This window comes from Triturus cristatus, chromosome 2_1 (assembly GCF_964204655.1).
Source record: "Triturus cristatus chromosome 2_1, aTriCri1.1, whole genome shotgun sequence".
Lineage (NCBI taxonomy): Eukaryota > Metazoa > Chordata > Amphibia > Caudata > Salamandridae > Triturus > Triturus cristatus.
In genome coordinates, this window is record NC_140581.1 from 1104254172 (window position 1) to 1104275120 (window position 20949).

Here is a 20949-nt window from a genome sequence, read left to right on the forward strand (position 1 = left end):
TTTTGGGGGGCTACCTGGGACTCCTTTCTTTTATCCACAAGGGGTTCACTCTCTTTCTTCTGGGGAGGCTTTGGGACCCCTTGGTTCTGGTCCCTCCCAGTGGACGTCCTAGTCACCCTAGTCTTGACCCAGTGGTCTGCCTTTTTTCCCAATTCTTGGGGGGATTTTAGACCTAGGTCTACCAAATGCTGATGCAACTTTTCATTTGTGCAGTTACTCAAAATATGTTCCTTCATGAATAAATTGTACAATCCAGTAAAATCCTGCACACCATGTCCAGCTAACCAACCATCCAGTGTCTTCACTGAGAAATCTACAAAATCAATCCAGGACTGGGTCTGGGTTTTGTGAGCCCCCCTGAATCTAATTCTATACTCCTCAGTGGTGAATCCAAATCCCTCAATCAGAGCTTCCTTCATGAGGTCATAGGATCCTGCTTCTGGCCCAGAGAGGGTCAGAAGCCCGTCTCTGCAGTTACCAGAGAACAGTTCCCATAGGAGTGCCCCCCAGAGAGGTTTCTTTACTTTTCTGATATCACAAGCCCTCTCAAAGGCTGTGAACCATTTGGTGATATCATCACCTTCCTCAAATTTAGGGACAATCCCTTTGGGGATTTTAAGGTCAGAAGTTTCCTCCCTATCCTTGTTTTTATTATTGCTGCCACCATTGATGGGTGCTAAACCCATCTCTCTCCTTTCCTTTTCTAGAGCCAGGAGCCTGGACTCTAGATCTATTCTTTTGGCCAGCCTCACAAGGCTGTCCCCTTCACTGGGGGGTCCCCCAGTGTTGTCTCTGGGACCAGAGCCACCTGTGTGGTCTCTAGGTGCCCAGATGCTAATTCTTGTGTTGGAGGGTATGGGTGCCATCTCCTCCCTAGGGAATAGTATGGGGAGGTTGTTGTCCACCTCCTCTGTTTCCCTTTCCTCATCTGACTGGCCATCACCATGTTCAGATGGGTGGTCTTTAGCATACTCAGCCAGGAGCTCCTGGAGCCCTTGTTTGGTTGGATGCAGACCCATTTGTAAATTTTTGAGTTTACATAAGGACCTCAATTCCTTGAAAGACAAGTGTAAGTAAGGTGTGAGGTCGAGCTCCTCCACCAGGTCCATGTTATTATTATCACTAATAGCTGGGTTTGTTTGAGACATTCTAACCTGACAGTTCTAACCCTCTACCCTGACTATAGTGACTTTTATTTTTCTAAAATTCTAATGGGACTTAACCAAGGCCCTAGCAAGACTTTTAGTAATTTTGGAAAAACCAATCAGAATTCTAAAGCCAATTTTTAAGAGTTCTGTCGTGTGATCAGATGGTAACCAAGTAGTCCAACAAATGCAAGTTTGTATCCCACCGCTGATCCACCAATGTGAGAAAGTGGCTCTGTATATACTGTTCCCTAATGGGTACAGGGTGTACAGAGTCCACAGTCCCCCAGAGGCTGATAGAGGTCAAAGTTAGGTATGACCTTACTCTCAAAAGTGGTAGCTTGGTCGAGCAGTAAGGCAGTACCTGAGGACAGTGTAAAGCATTTATTGTACACACTCAGTCAGCAAATGGTTTCACACACTCAATAACTGAACTCTAGGCCAATGGTTTATATATATAAAATATATGCTTGTTTTATTTTTAGAACCACAAAGGGAATAAAAATATACTTTTCTCAGAATGAGAGATTGAATATAAATACTTTTGCAATAAGCAATGGATTTTTGTAAACAGTCACAGTTGGTTGCAATAAACAATCCTATTTCCTAAACATAACAATGCATTGAGCTCAATGGTAAATTCAGGTTATCTTGTAATAAATTACTTTTCAGATTACTTTTGAAATTCCAGGTCTGGCTTCTAGATCCAGCTCTGGGTCAGTACTCAGAATCAAGTGATGAAAGTCGACTTAATAACTGTAATGATTTTTAAATAATATTTAGCTATTTCAAAAGTTAGCACTTAGAAAATATTTCAAAGAAAACATTCAATGGATCTCTATGGCAAGAAATTCAAATTGCAGGTAGAGTACTTTATCGTTACTTTAGTAATCCAGGACTGGGTACCTAGACCCAGGACTGGGGTCCTTATCAGAAACAGGTAAGTAATTTCGTTTGCAGAAATGGTACGATTTTAAAAGAATATTTCAATTTTGCAAAAATAGACACTTAGAAGAAATTTCACAGAAAAGCAGACAATGGTTTCCTATGGAAGAAAAATGAGTTAGAGGTAAGTACAGTTGTGGACACTTTTCAGAGTCAGGGCTGGGCACCAAGATCCAGCACTGGGAGCTCACCTAAGAGCAGGTGAGTAAATTCGTTTTTGTCACTTGGCTGATTTTTAGTGAATATTTGTAGTTTTGAAAAGTTCACACTTAGAAGATTTTTCAAGAAAAAGCCAGACAATGTTACCCTATGAGGAAAATGAAGTTAGCGGTTTTAAGGGTAAGTACCCGACTGGCAGAGTTGAAATTCCGGGCATAGACTCAGGGGTCCCCCAGTGTCAGGCAGGTACAGTTGGTTCACCCTCAGCGGCTTCAGGACGGCCGGGTGCAGAGAGTTCGGCCCAATGTTATCCTATGAGGGATAGGGGGGCCTTGGTTGGTGGCTGCTGTCTGGCAAGCCACGCGGCTGTGGGAGCTGGGCTCCTGGTCACTTACTCAGGGCAAGTGGGGACGTAGGTTAGTGTAGAGAGTGCACTGCCAGGGCCACTCGGGCGGCTGGGTGCAGGGTGCTTTTGAGCCTTCGGGCGCTCAATGGAAGTCAATGGGAATGTTCCGGTTTGGAAAAAGGCTGCAAGCTCGGGGACGAGGATGCTTCAGATGCCACCACCACTTCGAGAGGTAAGTTGGGTAGTTGTAGGTTAGGTGGGTACCCCGGGATTGGGCACAGGGGGCCGCAGGGCGCCGGGTGCAGGGGTGCCTTTTGATGTCGGGAATCTTACCCTCTTGTTGATCGCGGTTGGGGTGGCACTCTGTTCTGAGGCTGCAGACTTCTTCCGGAATGTCGAGGGGGGTCCTTGGGTGCCGGACTCGGGGTCACAGTCGCCGTGGGGTCGTCCTCAGGGTCTTTGTTCACTCCGGCACTGGCCAGGCTTGGCTGGTGCAGAGTGTGCTGGGTTCGCGGTTCCGGGCTGCTGCCAGGGGTTAGAGATAGGTTTCTGAGTAGAGCCTCTACTCATGGGAGTCCCAGGGGCTTTAGAGTTCGAAGGTAGCCAGGTCCTCCGGGGTTTTTGAGGTTGCTGGCCACAAGAGATGCCGCGCTGGAGCAGGAGCAGGTTCGAGGGTCGACAGGCCGGTAGGGCTGGGGCCAAAGCAGTTGGTGTCTTCCTCTTTTTAGCAGCTGCAGGGCAGGTCTTTGTTCTTCTTGCTCTTCTTGTAGTTTCGAATCTGGGATCTGGGGAAGGAAGGTTCAGGGGGCCCCTAAATACTAGATTTAGGGGCGTTACAGGTAGGTGAAGGCCAGGGACCAATGGGTCCTTGTCCTGGGGTGGGTACACCCCCTATCCTGCCTCTCTCCTGTGGGAGGGGGGCAGTAGCCTAATCCTGATAGGGTAGGGCCTCCCATCTTCAAGATGGCGAGAGCCCGGAGATGTGCTTCACCTCGCCTCCCCCACCTGAGGGGTGGGGTGGGCAGGCTGGCACATCCCCTGTCCTTGTATGGGGTTTCCGGCCAAGCTTCCTGCCAGAGTGGGGGGTTGCAGTGGCCTGGGGAAACTCCAACTGGCGGCATGCCTTTGAAGCTTCCCTTTGCTCATCCTGGGGGAGGAGATTTCTCACCTCACCCAGGATGTGCATTGTTGCAGGCCCGGGAGAACAGGGGCTCTCCCACCCAGGGGTCCAGCAACGTGTCTGCTGTGTGGCAGCCTGGGCAGCCTCAGAGCAGACGTGGATTGTAGGTTAGCTGTAAGGGGGCATCTCTAAGATGCCCTCTGGGGTGCTTAGTACATTAAATCCCACACTGGCATCAGTGTGGGTTTAATGTGCTGAGAAGTTTGATACCAAACTTTCCAGTCTTCAGTGTTGCCATTATGGTGCTGTGGAGTTCGTGTTTGACGAGCTCTCAGCACCATGTACTTGTAAAAGGCAGCACTGTACTTACAGTGCCCAGGAATGGACCTGGGTACTGTAGGGGCACAGGGCTCCTGCTCCTGTGCCCACACCATAGGCATAAGGCACCCAGCCAGAGGGGTGGCTGACATATGCCTTGGCAGTGTAGGTGATGGGCACGGCACACAGAGAGGTGTGCCATGTCGACTCTTTGTTTTGTCCTGCACCCAGACACTCAGCCTGCAAATGCAGTGTGTGTGTGTGTAAGGGTACAGGGCCTCTAAGGGTGGCACAATGAGTGCTGCAGCCCTTAGAGGCCTTCCCTGGTCACAAGGCCCTGGGTACCTAGGGTACCATTTACCAGGGGCTGACATGTGGCCAGGGTTTGCCAATTGGGAGTTTGTGTGTTTTAAGGAAGGAACATAGGCCCTGGGCACCTGATTGGCAGGAGCCCAGGGCACAACAAGGAAAAGTGCATCAGCTATTAGGCAAAAAAAGGGGGGGTTACTGCAACAGAAACCCACTTTCTCACACAAGCACCCCCCAGCCCAAAGGCCAGGAGACTTCTGCCAAAGCTGGGAGAGTCTACCTAGTCTTTCAGGCGAGGAAGAGTTGGGGAAGTGGTTTGAAAGTTGCAGGGCCTACTCTGCCTTACATCCTTCTGCCTAGGTCAGTCCCTTTGGGGAGCTGGCCTGTCTTATTAGTTTCAGGACCTAACTCCCAAGGCTCCTCTCCTTGTCTTTTACTGTCCTGGTCCCATCTTTCTATTTTGGGTTTAGAGGTGTATACCTCGGTAGTTTCTAACTTAGCCAGGGGCTAGGCCCAGCTTACCCACAGAGGCTACCCACACCTTGAGCAACCCCACCATGACCAATAAGGTCAGGGGGCCTGACTTGCTATTTGGCAGGGGGTTAGGCCACCATGCCAAGGATAGGGCTGCCATGAAGGCTAACACCCAGCAGAGGCTGCTGACAGCTGTCAGTGCCCAGAACCACACCTTTAGCTCCTGACTGGCAAGTGAGGGGGCTATTTTATAGTTCTCTTTGGGTCCTGGCTGTTGGTCTGTTTGAGGATAGGGGGTCCCTACTCTTGGTAGGGAACACCCCTCCTCTACCCCTTGTTCTGCCACCTGAGGAGCCACTAATTCAGGCTGGACAGTTGCCTGACTAGTCAGGTCTTGCTGTTGGCTAGGGGGGGCTTTACCAGTGCCATTTTGGGAGTTTTCCCTTACTGGGATAGAATCTCCCTGGCTCTCTGGAACTGTGGCTAACAGTTGCCCACCTTTCCTACCCTGTTTCTTCTCACTCTTTTGGGACTCAGCTGCACTGACTGCAGGTTGAGCCCCCACAGGTTCTTTGGGCGAGGCCTGGCATTGGGCCAGCACCTCTCTTTGGCTCAGTTCCACATCTAAGTGATCATTCCCCAAGAGACAATCAAGGGGGAGGTTTTTACTGACTATCACTTTTCTCCATCTAAGGGACCCAGCTGTGGCTAGGGGCACTATAGCCACAGGCCTAACAGTGACTCCCCCTGGGACAGTTCTTACCCTTCTTGTTTCCCCTGGGACATATTGGTGTGGGAATACCAACCTGTCATGTACCACAGTGTGACTGGCACAGGTATCTCTCAGGGCAGTGGCTGGGATTCCATTCACCAGTAGGTGGTGGAAGTGTCTACTTCCTTCTGGGATCTCCAGCTTGCTTCTTGGGCCCATTCCCCAGTTGAAAGCTAGGAGGACTTCCTCATCTGAGGACCCTCCCTCCCAAGCTACACTGGCAACCCCTGGGGCTACACTAGTCACCCCTGGAGCTGTACTAGGAACCTTATTTTTAGGACAGCTAGAGTCCTGGGTGTGGTGTCCAGCCTTCTGACAGTTGAAACACCATATTCTGTTGGGATCCCAATTCTTACCTTGGTACCCTGGTTTAGTTTGTGAGGTGTCTTTGGGCCCACCCTCCTGGTCAGGTTTTTGGGGGGCTACCTGGGACTCCTTTCTTTTATCCACAAGGGGTTCACTCTCTTTCTTCTGGGGAGGCTTTGGGACCCCTTGGTTCTGGTCCCTCCCAGTGGACGTCCTAGTCACCCTAGTCTTGACCCAGTGGTCTGCCTTTTTTCCCAATTCTTGGGGGGATTTTAGACCTAGGTCTACCAAATGCTGATGCAACTTTTCATTTGTGCAGTTACTCAAAATATGTTCCTTCATGAATAAATTGTACAATCCAGTAAAATCCTGCACACCATGTCCAGCTAACCAACCATCCAGTGTCTTCACTGAGAAATCTACAAAATCAATCCAGGACTGGGTCTGGGTTTTGTGAGCCCCCCTGAATCTAATTCTATACTCCTCAGTGGTGAATCCAAATCCCTCAATCAGAGCTTCCTTCATGAGGTCATAGGATCCTGCTTCTGGCCCAGAGAGGGTCAGAAGCCCGTCTCTGCAGTTACCAGAGAACAGTTCCCATAGGAGTGCCCCCCAGAGAGGTTTCTTTACTTTTCTGATATCACAAGCCCTCTCAAAGGCTGTGAACCATTTGGTGATATCATCACCTTCCTCAAATTTAGGGACAATCCCTTTGGGGATTTTAAGGTCAGAAGTTTCCTCCCTATCCTTGTTTTTATTATTGCTGCCACCATTGATGGGTGCTAAACCCATCTCTCTCCTTTCCTTTTCTAGAGCCAGGAGCCTGGACTCTAGATCTATTCTTTTGGCCAGCCTCACAAGGCTGTCCCCTTCACTGGGGGGTCCCCCAGTGTTGTCTCTGGGACCAGAGCCACCTGTGTGGTCTCTAGGTGCCCAGATGCTAATTCTTGTGTTGGAGGGTATGGGTGCCATCTCCTCCCTAGGGAATAGTATGGGGAGGTTGTTGTCCACCTCCTCTGTTTCCCTTTCCTCATCTGACTGGCCATCACCATGTTCAGATGGGTGGTCTTTAGCATACTCAGCCAGGAGCTCCTGGAGCCCTTGTTTGGTTGGATGCAGACCCATTTGTAAATTTTTGAGTTTACATAAGGACCTCAATTCCTTGAAAGACAAGTGTAAGTAAGGTGTGAGGTCGAGCTCCTCCACCAGGTCCATGTTATTATTATCACTAATAGCTGGGTTTGTTTGAGACATTCTAACCTGACAGTTCTAACCCTCTACCCTGACTATAGTGACTTTTATTTTTCTAAAATTCTAATGGGACTTAACCAAGGCCCTAGCAAGACTTTTAGTAATTTTGGAAAAACCAATCAGAATTCTAAAGCCAATTTTTAAGAGTTCTGTCGTGTGATCAGATGGTAACCAAGTAGTCCAACAAATGCAAGTTTGTATCCCACCGCTGATCCACCAATGTGAGAAAGTGGCTCTGTATATACTGTTCCCTAATGGGTACAGGGTGTACAGAGTCCACAGTCCCCCAGAGGCTGATAGAGGTCAAAGTTAGGTATGACCTTACTCTCAAAAGTGGTAGCTTGGTCGAGCAGTAAGGCAGTACCTGAGGACAGTGTAAAGCATTTATTGTACACACTCAGTCAGCAAATGGTTTCACACACTCAATAACTGAACTCTAGGCCAATGGTTTATATATATAAAATATATGCTTGTTTTATTTTTAGAACCACAAAGGGAATAAAAATATACTTTTCTCAGAATGAGAGATTGAATATAAATACTTTTGCAATAAGCAATGGATTTTTGTAAACAGTCACAGTTGGTTGCAATAAACAATCCTATTTCCTAAACATAACAATGCATTGAGCTCAATGGTAAATTCAGGTTATCTTGTAATAAATTACTTTTCAGATTACTTTTGAAATTCCAGGTCTGGCTTCTAGATCCAGCTCTGGGTCAGTACTCAGAATCAAGTGATGAAAGTCGACTTAATAACTGTAATGATTTTTAAATAATATTTAGCTATTTCAAAAGTTAGCACTTAGAAAATATTTCAAAGAAAACATTCAATGGATCTCTATGGCAAGAAATTCAAATTGCAGGTAGAGTACTTTATCGTTACTTTAGTAATCCAGGACTGGGTACCTAGACCCAGGACTGGGGTCCTTATCAGAAACAGGTAAGTAATTTCGTTTGCAGAAATGGTACGATTTTAAAAGAATATTTCAATTTTGCAAAAATAGACACTTAGAAGAAATTTCACAGAAAAGCAGACAATGGTTTCCTATGGAAGAAAAATGAGTTAGAGGTAAGTACAGTTGTGGACACTTTTCAGAGTCAGGGCTGGGCACCAAGATCCAGCACTGGGAGCTCACCTAAGAGCAGGTGAGTAAATTCGTTTTTGTCACTTGGCTGATTTTTAGTGAATATTTGTAGTTTTGAAAGATTTTTCAAGAAAAAGCCAGTCAATGTTACCCTATGAGGAAAATGAAGTTAGCGGTTTTAAGGGTAAGTACCCGACTGGCAGAGTTGAAATTCCGGGCATTGACTCAGGGGTCCCCCAGTGTCAGGTAGGTACAGTTGGTTCACCCTCAGCGGCTTCAGGACGGCCGGGTGCAGAGAGAGTTAGGCCCAATGTTATCCTATGAGGGATAGGGGAGCCTTGGTTGGTGGCTGCTGTCTGGCAGGCCACGCGGCTGTGGGAGCTGGGCTCCTGGTCACTTACTCAGGGCAAGTGGGGACGTAGGTTAGTGTAGAGAGTGCACTGCCAGGGCCACTCGGGCGGCTGGGTGCAGGGTGCTTTTGAGCCTTCGGGCGCTCAATGGAAGTCAATGGGAATGTTCCGGTTTGGAAAAAGGCTGCAAGCTCGGGGACGAGGATGCTTCAGATGCCACCACCACTTCGAGAGGTAAGTTGGGTAGTTGTAGGTTAGGTGGGTACCCCGGGATTGGGCACAGGGGGCCGCAGGGCGCCGGGTGCAGGGGTGCCTTTTGATGTCGGGAATCTTACCCTCTTGTTGATCGCGGTTGGGGTGGCACTCTGTTCTGAGGCTGCAGACTTCTTCCGGAATGTCGAGGGGGGTCCTTGGGTGCCGGACTCGGGGTCACAGTCGCCGTGGGGTCGTCCTCAGGGTCTTTGTTCACTCCGGCACTGGCCAGGCTTGGCTGGTGCAGAGTGTGCTGGGTTCGCGGTTCCGGGCTGCTGCCAGGGGTTAGAGATAGGTTTCTGAGTAGAGCCTCTACTCATGGGAGTCCCAGGGGCTTTAGAGTTCGAAGGTAGCCAGGTCCTCCGGGGTTTTTGAGGTTGCTGGCCACAAGAGATGCCGCGCTGGAGCAGGTTCGAGGGTCGACAGGCCGGTAGGGCTGGGGCCAAAGCAGTTGGTGTCTTCCTCTTTTTAGCAGCTGCAGGGCAGGTCTTTGTTCTTCTTGCTCTTCTTGTAGTTTCGAATCTGGGATCTGGGGAAGGAAGGTTCAGGGGGCCCCTAAATACTAGATTTAGGGGCGTTACAGGTAGGTGAAGGCCAGGGACCAATGGGTCCTTGTCCTGGGGTGGGTACACCCCCTATCCTGCCTCTCTCCTGTGGGAGGGGGGCAGTAGCCTAATCCTGATAGGGTAGGGCCTCCCATCTTCAAGATGGCGAGAGCCCGGAGATGTGCTTCACCTCGCCTCCCCCACCTGAGGGGTGGGGTGGGCAGGCTGGCACATCCCCTGTCCTTGTATGGGGTTTCCGGCCAAGCTTCCTGCCAGAGTGGGGGGTTGCAGTGGCCTGGGGAAACTCCAACTGGCGGCATGCCTTTGAAGCTTCCCTTTGCTCATCCTGGGGGAGGAGATTTCTCACCTCACCCAGGATGTGCATTGTTGCAGGCCCGGGAGAGCAGGGGCTCTCCCACCCAGGGGTCCAGCAACGTGTCTGCTGTGTGGCAGCCTGGGCAGCCTCAGAGCAGACGTGGATTGTAGGTTAGCTGTAAGGGGGCATCTCTAAGATGCCCTCTGGGGTGCTTAGTACATTAAATCCCACACTGGCATCAGTTTGGGTTTAATGTGCTGAGAAGTTTGATACCAAACTTCCCAGTCTTCAGTGTTGCCATTATGGTGCTGTGGAGTTCGTGTTTGACGAGCTCTCAGCACCATGTACTTGTAAAAGGCAGCACTGTACTTACAGTGCCCAGGAATGGACCTGGGTACTGTAGGGGCACAGGGCTCCTGCTCCTGTGCCCACACCATAGGCATAAGGCACCCAGCCAGAGGGGTGGCTGACATATGCCTTGGCAGTGTAGGTGATGGGCACGGCACACAGAGAGGTGTGCCATGTCGACTCTTTGTTTTGTCCTGCACCCAGACACTCAGCCTGCAAAGGCAGTGTGTGTGTGTAAGGGTACAGGGCCTCTAAGGGTGGCACAATGAGTGCTGCAGCCCTTAGAGGCCTTCCCTGGTCACAAGGCCCTGGGTACCTAGGGTACCATTTACCAGGGGCTGACATGTGGCCAGGGTTTGCCAATTGGGAGTTTGTGTGTTTTAAGGAAGGAACATAGGCCCTGGGCACATGATTGGCAGGAGCCCAGGGCACAACAAGGAAAAGTGCATCAGCTATTAGGCAAAAAAAGGGGGGGTTACTGCAACAGAAACCCACTTTCTCACACTCCGGATCTGCGCTTGCTTGTGCGGAAAAAGAAAGAACTGATGTTAGCATGCGAGGGCGACATCTATGTAGCTACCGCAACGGCATCCGGGTGACCACGACGCCGAACGCAGAGTCGACCGACGCCACCGTTCGGGGTACTGCTGACGAAAAACTTTCCGGATCCAGTCTGACGCCTGGGGAAGATTCTAAGGTAAGGAATCTATAACTAACTGTTTCTTTCAGACTGGTCCCCCAGTCAAAACTTGCAGCCTCTTTTCACTGTGACTCCGTAGAGCAACATCAGGGACTCAACGCTGTTTTACCCCTCTGTCCCAGGCCGCCCTACTGCCGCTGGTGGTGATCTGCTGGTGCTGCCTTGTACCTTGTCCTCCACTCACTTTTACTCCTGGAGAAGGATTCAACAAGTCGCTGTACTATACCTGGGTGCTGTATTGACTTTTACTTCCATAGGATAACATTGTAGCTTCCAGAAACTGCACTGTTGACTTTTTGAACTAAAAAGAATTCATATTTAAAAAATGTACTTAACTGACTTATTTGCTTCTGAAGCCTAAACATATATAAAGGTACTTGTTATGTTTATATAAATTGATGTGGATCTCCTCCTTGAGTTGTGTATCATTTATGGACCAATGTGTGTCTGTTCAGTTGTCTTGCACTTCTCAGCAATAAGCCTAGGGCTGCTCAACCACACTACCCCATAGCAGAGCACCTTGGAATTGCCATGGCAAGACCCTTGTCCACTCATGAGGGAACCTCTGGACTCTTTACACAATATATCTTATTTTGATATATCGTATAAAGGAGCAGCTTTCTACATTGAGGTTAAGTCTTTTGAGGGTCTTGATGTCAATGGTGTCAACTGACCTGTGTCATGCTGTTGATGAACCATCCGTCAAAAGCTAACTCGGTGGATTCTGACATAGACATCTTTGACGTTGTAGGAGTATGTGGCGATAACTGTTGCCCGTCATCTTTTTTCCTTCTTTCATTAGATCTTCTTGGGAACTCTTTTTTGAGGAGAAGGCATCTTAGCTTGCAACTGGCTGGGTGATTCCTCAACCCTTTTGTTCTTCTTCTCCTTTAGTCACCATTTCTTCATGTTTCACCTGAAACTAGTGTCTTCTCTGTATTTTAATGTCCCCTTGGACACCAAGGCAAAACTCCCATTGCTTGTTCGAATGTGAGCAATGTAAACACCACACAGAGCTCATGGGTCTAATGCTGCCTTTTTTCTGCCACAGGATGGGCACCTCAAGAAAAGTGAAGGTATTTTGACAAGGAAAAATATCAAATCTTCAGAAAAAGTAAGATTACTTAAAGCTGAGATGTAAAGATGTTGAGTGAAGTAGAAAAAAATTAAATGAAGGAAAAACCTAAGAAAAAGTACAACGTGTGAAACCTCCATGTGTTCTATGTTCCTTCTCTCAAGGAGTCAGAAAAAAAGTCCTGTCTGAGGAAGACAACTGCCAGTAAGATCCAACACGGGCAGTGGACGGTCCACTCACAGGCACAGGAGTCTTTTTGTTTACTACTTCATAAAGTAAGGCTGCAATGTTTTCACACAATTTTAAACAGTCTTATAGGTTTCGTATTTAAAATGCTGTATTACAATTTCAAAATGGTCTTGGAGTTTTTGCCTTGGATAGGAATATAGGGTGGGTTCACTTCGTATGCACACATGGATATTGGTACCCTCTACATAATGTTATAAGGACGAATACAGATTTAAAGTGTTCTGGGGTGCCAACGGGACGCAGCGAATAATTCAAGCACTGTTGATTATCAATGAAGATCCCATGATGCAAAATCAAATGTTAATTGAATACCAGACCAATTATAACTTGAAGCAACATCTTTTCCTCCACATCACTTCAGGGTATTTGTACAGTACAGTGAGAAATAATTTATGTGCATGTATATAATAATGCATCTAAATTTGCAATTTTGCATAATTAAACAAATCTTCAATTACATACTTTCAGGAGAAGCTTGCAGATTTCATATTTTCCTTTTGCCGCTGCTTCGTGGAGAGGGGTGAATTTCCATAGGTCTGCCACATTTACTGAGGCACCGTGCCTCACTAGCAGCTCTGCTACCTCATAGTGCCCATATGAGCAAGCATTGTGCAGAGGAACCAAACCGCTAAACAATAAGAAAGACAAATTTAGAAGGTTGGGAAAGAGAGCCAAAAGGCAGATGCTAGTCAAGGTAGACAAAAATAAATGTAACATAACACAGACTCCGATGAATTGAGAAACGACCATAAATCATTAACTGTCATCCTGGATGTGAATATCTGTGAAGGAGGAGTCACCCTTTAGTGTGGTCTCCTCAGTTTTTGTTGCTATTGTGGGACAGGATTTACTGCACAGTTTGAGCTGATATTGACTTTTATTTTAGTTTGCTGTGGGTCTTATACAGATTAGTTTCTAGGTCTATAATGCTCAAGGGATGCACCTCTATGAGCTGCAGAGGGTAAATGCATTAGACTGAGGTGAGAAAGATTTGTCCGGGACCATATGAAGGGTATAGGGTATTTATCGGCTAATTGTAAAGCATTACAGCTCTCACACGGACATGCTTTGAATGATTTAATGTCTTCTATCTGGAAATAATCAACACATCCTACATATATAAATTATAGTCACCATATCAGAGCATTTTCTGCTGCAGTCAACGAGAAAGACTCAGAGTATGGAAGGCATTTTAAGATCCCTAACCACTCGGTTGGTGAGAAGGGAAGTTCCCATACGAATCAATTAAAGAAACCAATGCTGAAAAACTGCAGTTCTTGGGATCTTTTAATGATTAATAAACATGAATCGAATAGTAGCAACAAAGGGAAGATGTGAATGTTCATCCATAATATTTAAGCAGGCACTAAATAACTGCTTGTTTCCCTCTCGATTTTAATTTGAACTACAAGCCAGTCATTTGTAGTTATTGGGTGTATGTGGTGTTCCATGCACTGGCTTGCAGTGGCATCCCCGCACTGAAGGTGTTAGTTGCCAGTATTAGCCTGCTAGTGTGTGCTGTAACCATTTCTCTTCTGAATTTTGGCTTCCCAGTGGCTGAAAGCAATGAGGGCGTGATATCCGGTTTTGATGTGCCAAGGCCGTTATTTCCCATTCCAAAAATTATAAAAGAAAAAGTCACTTACCAGTAATTGCAATTCTATCAAGGGCATCTTCATTAAGGGCCATATGTACAAAAGATTTTAGCCTGTTGCAAATAGCCCAGTTCAAAGAATTGGGCCGTTTGCAATTGCAAAAAAGCCCTTTCACATGTACCAAACCCAATTTTGCAATTTGATAAGTTATTACTGAATAGCAAAAACGGCTAGCAATTCCGTATTAGGAAAGGGAATGTTAATGGTGTCCCTTCCTAACAGCAACTCACAGGTGTATGTATGAATGTTTTGCGACTGAAATGTGGTCGCAAAACATTCATATGTTACCACCAACATCAAGTTGGAGGTAACTCATTCGCAAATGGGAAGGGGTCCCCAAAGGACCTCTTCCCCTTTGTGAAGGTATGCGAAAAAGCTTTTTAAGAGTAGGCAGTGATCCCATGGACTACTGCCTACTCTTAAAAAATGAAAAGAGAACTTTTCCTTTTTGTTTTTAACACGTATCTCATTTTACTATAAGGAAAACAGGCTGCATTGAGAAAAAATGTTGATGTTGCTTTATTTAAAAGAAAACACAGACATGGTGGTCTGCTGTACCCAGCAGGCCACCATCCCTGTGTTTTTGGGCGATTTCAAATGGGTTGCAATTGGGAACCGCAAACAGTGTTAAACACACTGTAGTTCATAGCTGTTTGCGAATTTCTAATACCAAATCACAAAAAAATTGCTATTAGGAAATCGAAAATGGGAATCTTTGTACACGTGGCCCTAAATTTATAAACACTGGACAGTCCCGTCAATGTGTGAGTTCCCAGAACACCATTACAACCTGATCAAATAAACTTTTCAAACAAAGCATAAAACAAACATCTCTGAAAAAGGCAACAACTGCTTAACACATTTTAACTTTTAAAATCAATTTTATATGAAAAATAGATTTTTTTTTAAATGATAAAATTGAGAATGTATTTATAAAATTAAGCGGTAATACTGTCAAAAAACAGCTTCTCATTTTCCCCAGTTTTAACAAGGGAAAACTGAAATCAATATATCCTCATAGGGAAGCAGCTTAGTACACAGAAAACCTGTGCCATAATTCACAAACTTCGGACCAGTCAGCTGGAAATTTTACAGCTTGGCTTTGTGACTGAATGGTCCTCAAAAGATCTATCTGACGAAATTCATGCATCTTTTGTGGAAAGTGAGGGATAACTAATTAGCTCTCTCCTTAGATCCCAGAAGTCATTCAATCGAGTTCCTAGAAAGGGAAGGTCTGGAACTAAATTTTATCCAAAAATAAGACAGCATTAATAAAAACCCACTGTCTCAGTAAACTGTAGGATATGTATATGATACCAGTTCAGAATCTACTGAGGCACGAGTGCAGGTTGCCTTTGGTCTCTGCTGCTCTTTCTGATGGCACTGGAATCCCTGGCCATAGCCACAAGGCTCTCAGCAGAGAAGAGAATTATCATCACAGTTGTATGAGAGTCGAACGTGTTATTTGCTGATGCCATCATGACCGTCACTGAACCAAAGAAGTCAGTGTACCTGACTTGCTTGAGATTATTGCCAGAGTTTCTACTTTTTCAAGATATAAAATTAAAAGGACAAAAAAGTTCACTACTTAAATGGTCTGCCTTTCATTTGGGTGCCTAGTAGACTAAAATACCTGGATACAAGACACAACATGTAACATGTTGTAGGTCAATGTTCTTTCTTAACTTAAGAGGACAAAAAAAAATCTTATGAAAGGGGGAAAGCTGCAACTCTAGCCATGGAGCAGAGTTACAACTATTAAAGTGACTGTAGCACCTATATTTAAAAAAAATTCCAGATTCCCACCTATACGTATCCCCACAGCTGTATAACATTAGAATGAATGCCTTCACAACGCAATGCATTTATCACGTATATTACTGTTTCGCCAGGACTTGCAACGTCCAATTCGATCGGCTCAGAACACAGAACACGGCATGTCCAACTCAATTTTCAAAACAGGTTTATTATAACCTTAAATTCATAACACCAAGTGCACCAGCAGCGTGCCAGACTGTGCTTTTTTATTTTGGCACTGATCCTCTGTGAATTTGCAGAACATTTTAAATTTAAATAAACTGGTGTTGGCCCCGGAGGGTTCCCTGTGGGACCTTACCACCAGGCCTACAGGGTCAGGGAATTGCTACCCAGCCCCCTACTGCTGTTTTTTTACATTTGTCCTGGGACATTGGCCAAGTCCCAAGATGGCTGCCATCACTCTCTGGTTGTAGTGGTGGCAGCCAATAAGATCTCAGCATGAGACCTTTCTGATCCGCAGACCCTCCGTGTCCCTAGACATACATAAATCTTTTTTTTTTAATTACTTAAAAACTACTGAAAAGATTTACACCAAATTACAAAAAGACATTTCTGGACAAATATAGGAATATAGCGCTTGGACGCCCGTGGGCAGCAACCGCGCTTTACAAATCCATTTCCATTCCATTCCAAAGTAGATCTGCTTTCCTGGTTATCCCCAATTTTTGATGGTGTTCTTCTGTTTTGTTACTAGTCTGACTAGGATCCTGCTAATCAGGACCTGAGTCACTGTGCTTTCTCCCTAATTACTTTGGTACCTTCTCAATTGGCTACTGGTGGACCCTTACAATTCCTAGTATAAGGAACTAAGGTACCCAGGGCATAGGTACACCAGGGGTCTCCCATGGGCTGCAGCATGTATTATGCCACCCATGAGAGATCACAAAAACAGACTACAGGCCTGCCTTGGCAACCTGTGTAAGCTGGTGCTAGCACCACTTACAACAGATTTACGTTTTCTTATATCTGAGGTCACTGCACTTAAATCCTATAAGTCCCCCCTGAGGCAGGCCTTTCAATCTTGAAGGCAGGGTGCTAGGTGAGTGTGCCCTGAATTAGCAGGACACCCACTACAAACCATGAAGTTGATTCTCCAGGCTTTGTAAGTGCGGACAGCCATTTTTATATATATAGGGGCCATGCGTCATTACGCGATGGCTAACTGTATACTGGCTGTACCGAACATGGGCATTTTCTTTTTAATCAAACATGTTGGAATTATACCGCCAACACCGTTACTGTGTTGCAGGTATGATTCCATGCACTAGAGGCTCCTCAAGGAAGCCCCCAGTACTCACGGAAACAGCCTTCCAGGGTCTGCCAGCAAGCTAGTGCTGCTGCCGAACCCAGACACGATTTTGCCCACCTGCTGCTGAGCCGAGCAAGAAAGGTAGAACAATAGGTTTCCTGTCACAGGGAGGTGTGACCACCTCTCAGAGAGGACTTAGAGTATTGGGCTGGGGTGGAGGCGCTTGCCAGTGCCACCAGCCTGCTTTAAAGGGCACATTTGGTGACCTCCTTGCATACTACAGTTTAAGCCCGTACAGGGAGCCCTTGGCTCCCACTCTGGTGTGAAACTGGACAAAGGATATAGGCAAATCCTCCCCTCTGTCCAGCCCCTCCTCTAGGAGGAAACACTGAATCGTTGCAACCCTTTCCCTAGGGTACTTAAGGGCTTACCTGTAGGTGGCCCTTCAAATTCGTCTTGGGACAAGATTCAAACTTGAAACCACTTTAACTTCGACCGTTTGGGGACCTTGGACTTCATTGGACTTTGTAAGGTGCAAATTCCCTATGGGACTAGTTTATATGGCATAAACAGTATATATACTACAGAACAAATAAACCTTATTTCATAAAGAAACAACACACTTCAGCTCATATAGCCAAATTAACACTAACACAAAATCTAAAAATATATTACAAATGTTTTCTTTTAATTGGAATAAAAATCATTACATTTATATACAATAACATCAGGAGTTTTTATTCCTCCTGTGTTCGCACAATTAAAAAACACATATTTCTTCCTAGGACAAATATACACCAATTCATATAGACATCAAATCATGTAAAAAACACAAACGAGAGAAAATGTAGTTATAGACTACTATCGTTAGTCTTTAGCTGTACACATCCACTATAGCGATAAGTTATGAGTCCGTTTTCAACTTCTATTTGTGTAATAACAGGACCAAATTCCAATAGAGATTGTGTGTTCCAAGTTGCGTCGACGCGTTTCGATGGATTTATCCAATCATTTCCATCTTTTTCAAGACAAACAATAAAGTTCTCTCTATATATTACTTTCTGATTCTTAATAGTCCTTTTTATTCAATTTCAGTTGTACCTCTTTTTCCAGAGCCGTGTGAGGATCTTTTTTTTTTTAAACGATTTTATAAAATACGGAGCTATCACCTTTTAATCGGCGGTATTTCCACTTGTATCCCGTCTCTGTACTTGTTTTAATAGAGGCTCTTAATTTTTACCCCTTTAAGTGTTTCTCCTAGAGCTGTTTGTTTCCAACTCTGTTTTTCCAATAACACGAGAGACAGTTCCGTCTTATTACCTCCGTGTTGTGCTACTAATGTGCTGCTTGCGTCCTGCACCTCTTCCTCTGCTATCGTAACGGGCTCCCGACGTATACCTTCATTGGACTTTGCCTGGAACAAAGACTGCACCAAGGAAGACTCCTGCTGCTCCTGGTCTCGCTGTTCTGCAAGTGTTCTTCGTCTGTGCCTGTGCTTCTTCCAGGTTCTTCTCCAGACCTGTGGGCATCAAGGACACTCGAAGTAATCTCTCTTGGAGTGAAGGAGGCATTCCCCTGCATCAGCATGCACCGCAACGAAGCTGACAGTTCTGCTGCTCATGATGTCCCACGGACTTCGAAAGGCCCAGCGACACAGGTGGTGGTTCTGCGAATCCCTCAAGGCTTGTCTGTCCCAACGTTACTCCTTCTTCGTTTACCATGTCTGTTGCTGATTCCAAGGCTTGCAGTTGCTCCTGCCGGACTCGAGACCCTGGTTCTAGACTTCCAACGTGGGACAGCTTGTGAACAGCTCCTGCTCCTCCACAGCATCGGCTGGTCCTCAAAGCGGCACCGGCAAGATCACTGTCATCACTCTTGAATCTCCTGTCATCGGTGGTCATTGCTCTTGCGTGCCTCCTGGTCACCTCCGTGTGGCATAGAATCTGTCCCCTCTGCTTGCATGTTCTTCTCATCAAGACTCCACCTTGGATTCCACCGGACTCTTTCACCTTCGCCACCAGCGGCTTCTTTACTAAAGTCTTCCATTATTGTCAACAGCGTTTTCTGATGTCACTTCACACTTATGCACTTGGCTTCCCTGGTGGAGGTATCCTGGTTTCTGGGGTACCCACGGGTGTGGTGACTCTCCAACTCTCTGTCTTCTAAGGGGTTCCTTCAGGGTCCACTGGGATAGGTCCTTCTCTAAAACTGCAACCGCAACTATCCCATTGACTTATATTGAGCAGGCGGCTGGGTTTCCACTCTGCACACAGCCTCTGTGGGTTCCTGGGTACTTACTGCGGGTGGTTCTTCTCTTCTAGTCTCCTGGTTCAAGTCCTGACTTCGGTCGCAGTTCGCAAACTTACCTGCTTTCAAGTGAAGTACTGTGTGTATTTGTGTAGATATCTCCAGGTAGGAGATATATCAATGTGTTAGTGTGTATAATACACATTTTTATAACTACACTGTGTGGTTCTTTTTCGTTTAACCTAAACTATATTATTAGATCTGGTAAAACAAGCTGCTTAACACTCCTCCTGGACTAAGCCTAAAGGTTGCTCTCCAAAGCTAATATTAGAAAGATTTCTATGGTTGTCTAAGACCACTAAAATCACCATAAGGGTTGCCTGGATTAGTGCAAGGTGCTTCACTTCAATAAGAATGAACCATATACTAAGCCAGCCTCCTACAACCAATATCTAACTTTCTGCCAAATTTGGTGTAATTTGGTTTAGCGGTTCAGGTTGTAGTTGTGTCTAAAATCCTATGGGAGACTGCATGAGGTAAACGCGTTTTGGAACCTCCCCTTTTTCTCGGCCCTCGCTTGGCGAATCAACCAGACACTTTACAGACAGCAGCTGAAGAGAGTAGCAAACTAGTTTTGAACATTTCGTGAAGATTCGTCAAATGGAGTAAAAGTTATTATCAAACCAAAAAATGTGTTTCCTTTGGAAACTAGGTCCTAACCATAACTACCTACTGGAGATAGCCAGTAGGATATATGAACAAGTTACTTACCTCCGGTAACGCATTTTCTTGTAGAGGCTCCATCAAGCTGCTGATTCCTTACCTTTGAATTTCCCAGGCGTCAGGCTGGATCCACAAACTTTTACTGAGCAATACCCCTTGCACGCGCCGTCGGGTGGCTCTATTTGGCTACGCGTGCCGTCGTCCGCGTCATTTAGGACGTTGCGTGCCTATATAGGCGCCATCCAGGCACTCAGACGTCAGTGCTTGTAATTTTTTCCATGCCAGAAGTGCAGAGCCACGAAGTAACTGACGTAGACGTGTGCAAAACTAGGGCCTTGAAAAGGGGAGTAACCCAAGACCTACAATATTAGTCCGCAAAGCGGGGAGGCATGGCTGAGGCTGTAAGCGATCTGCAGATAGATAAAGCCAGATAATGTGTTACCAAAGGTAGATCTTGTTAATCTGATAGAGACTTCTAGCTGCAGATTCCTTACCTTTGAATTAGATACCCAAGTCATACCATCCCGGCGGTGGGTTGCGGATCAATACCTCAAAGTAGAAAGTCCTGCATGACTGAACAGGCAAAATGCCCATCTCTGCAGACTTGATTGTCCAGGCAGTAATGTTTGGCAAATGTGTGCAATGATGCCCACGTTGCTGCCTGACAGATGTCTAGGACTCGGACATCTCGAGCCGAGGCCGTAGTTGCAGCCTTTCCACTGGTGGAATGGGCCCTTAATGCCTCAGGGGGCTGCTTCTTTGCCAGGGCATGGCAGATATTACTGCAGAGAACGACCCAGCGAGAGATGGTCCTTCTCTGCACTGCCCTTCCCAGCTTAGCTCCCACAAAGAGGTGGTCGACCTCTTTTATGCGGTCAAGGTAGAACAGCGCTCTTTTTGGGACAAGTCGACGGAGATGCTCCTCTTCCTTAGAGGGATGCGGGGGGACAAAGAAGGTGGGCAATGTGATGAATAGACCCAGATGGAATGGGGTCACATCTTTAGGCAAAAAGGAAGCCCAGGTGCGAAGAACAACTTAGTCTGGAAAAGACATCAGATAGGGAGGAGAGCAAGATAACGTCTGTAACTCACTCACCCTCTGGGCAGATGTAATCGCCACTAAGAAGGCTGTTTTTATGGTCAACAGCCCGAGGAGACAGTTGGGCAAATGCTTAAAGGGAGCACACATCAG

General features: G+C 46.3%; 1 protein-coding gene across 4 annotated transcripts in view; it reads right to left on the reverse strand.

Moving 5' to 3' along the window:
* The window catches only part of LOC146866435 (poly [ADP-ribose] polymerase tankyrase-1), a 555840-nt gene that overhangs the window by 174031 nt on the left and 360860 nt on the right, over positions 1-20949 (reverse strand). For all 4 annotated transcript variants that reach the window (XM_085636500.1, XM_085636501.1, XM_085636499.1 and 1 more), the window contains one exon: positions 12528-12693. In XM_085636500.1, coding sequence (XP_085492626.1) covers positions 12528-12693 — 166 coding nt within the window. The remainder of the gene's footprint in view (positions 1-12527; positions 12694-20949) is intronic.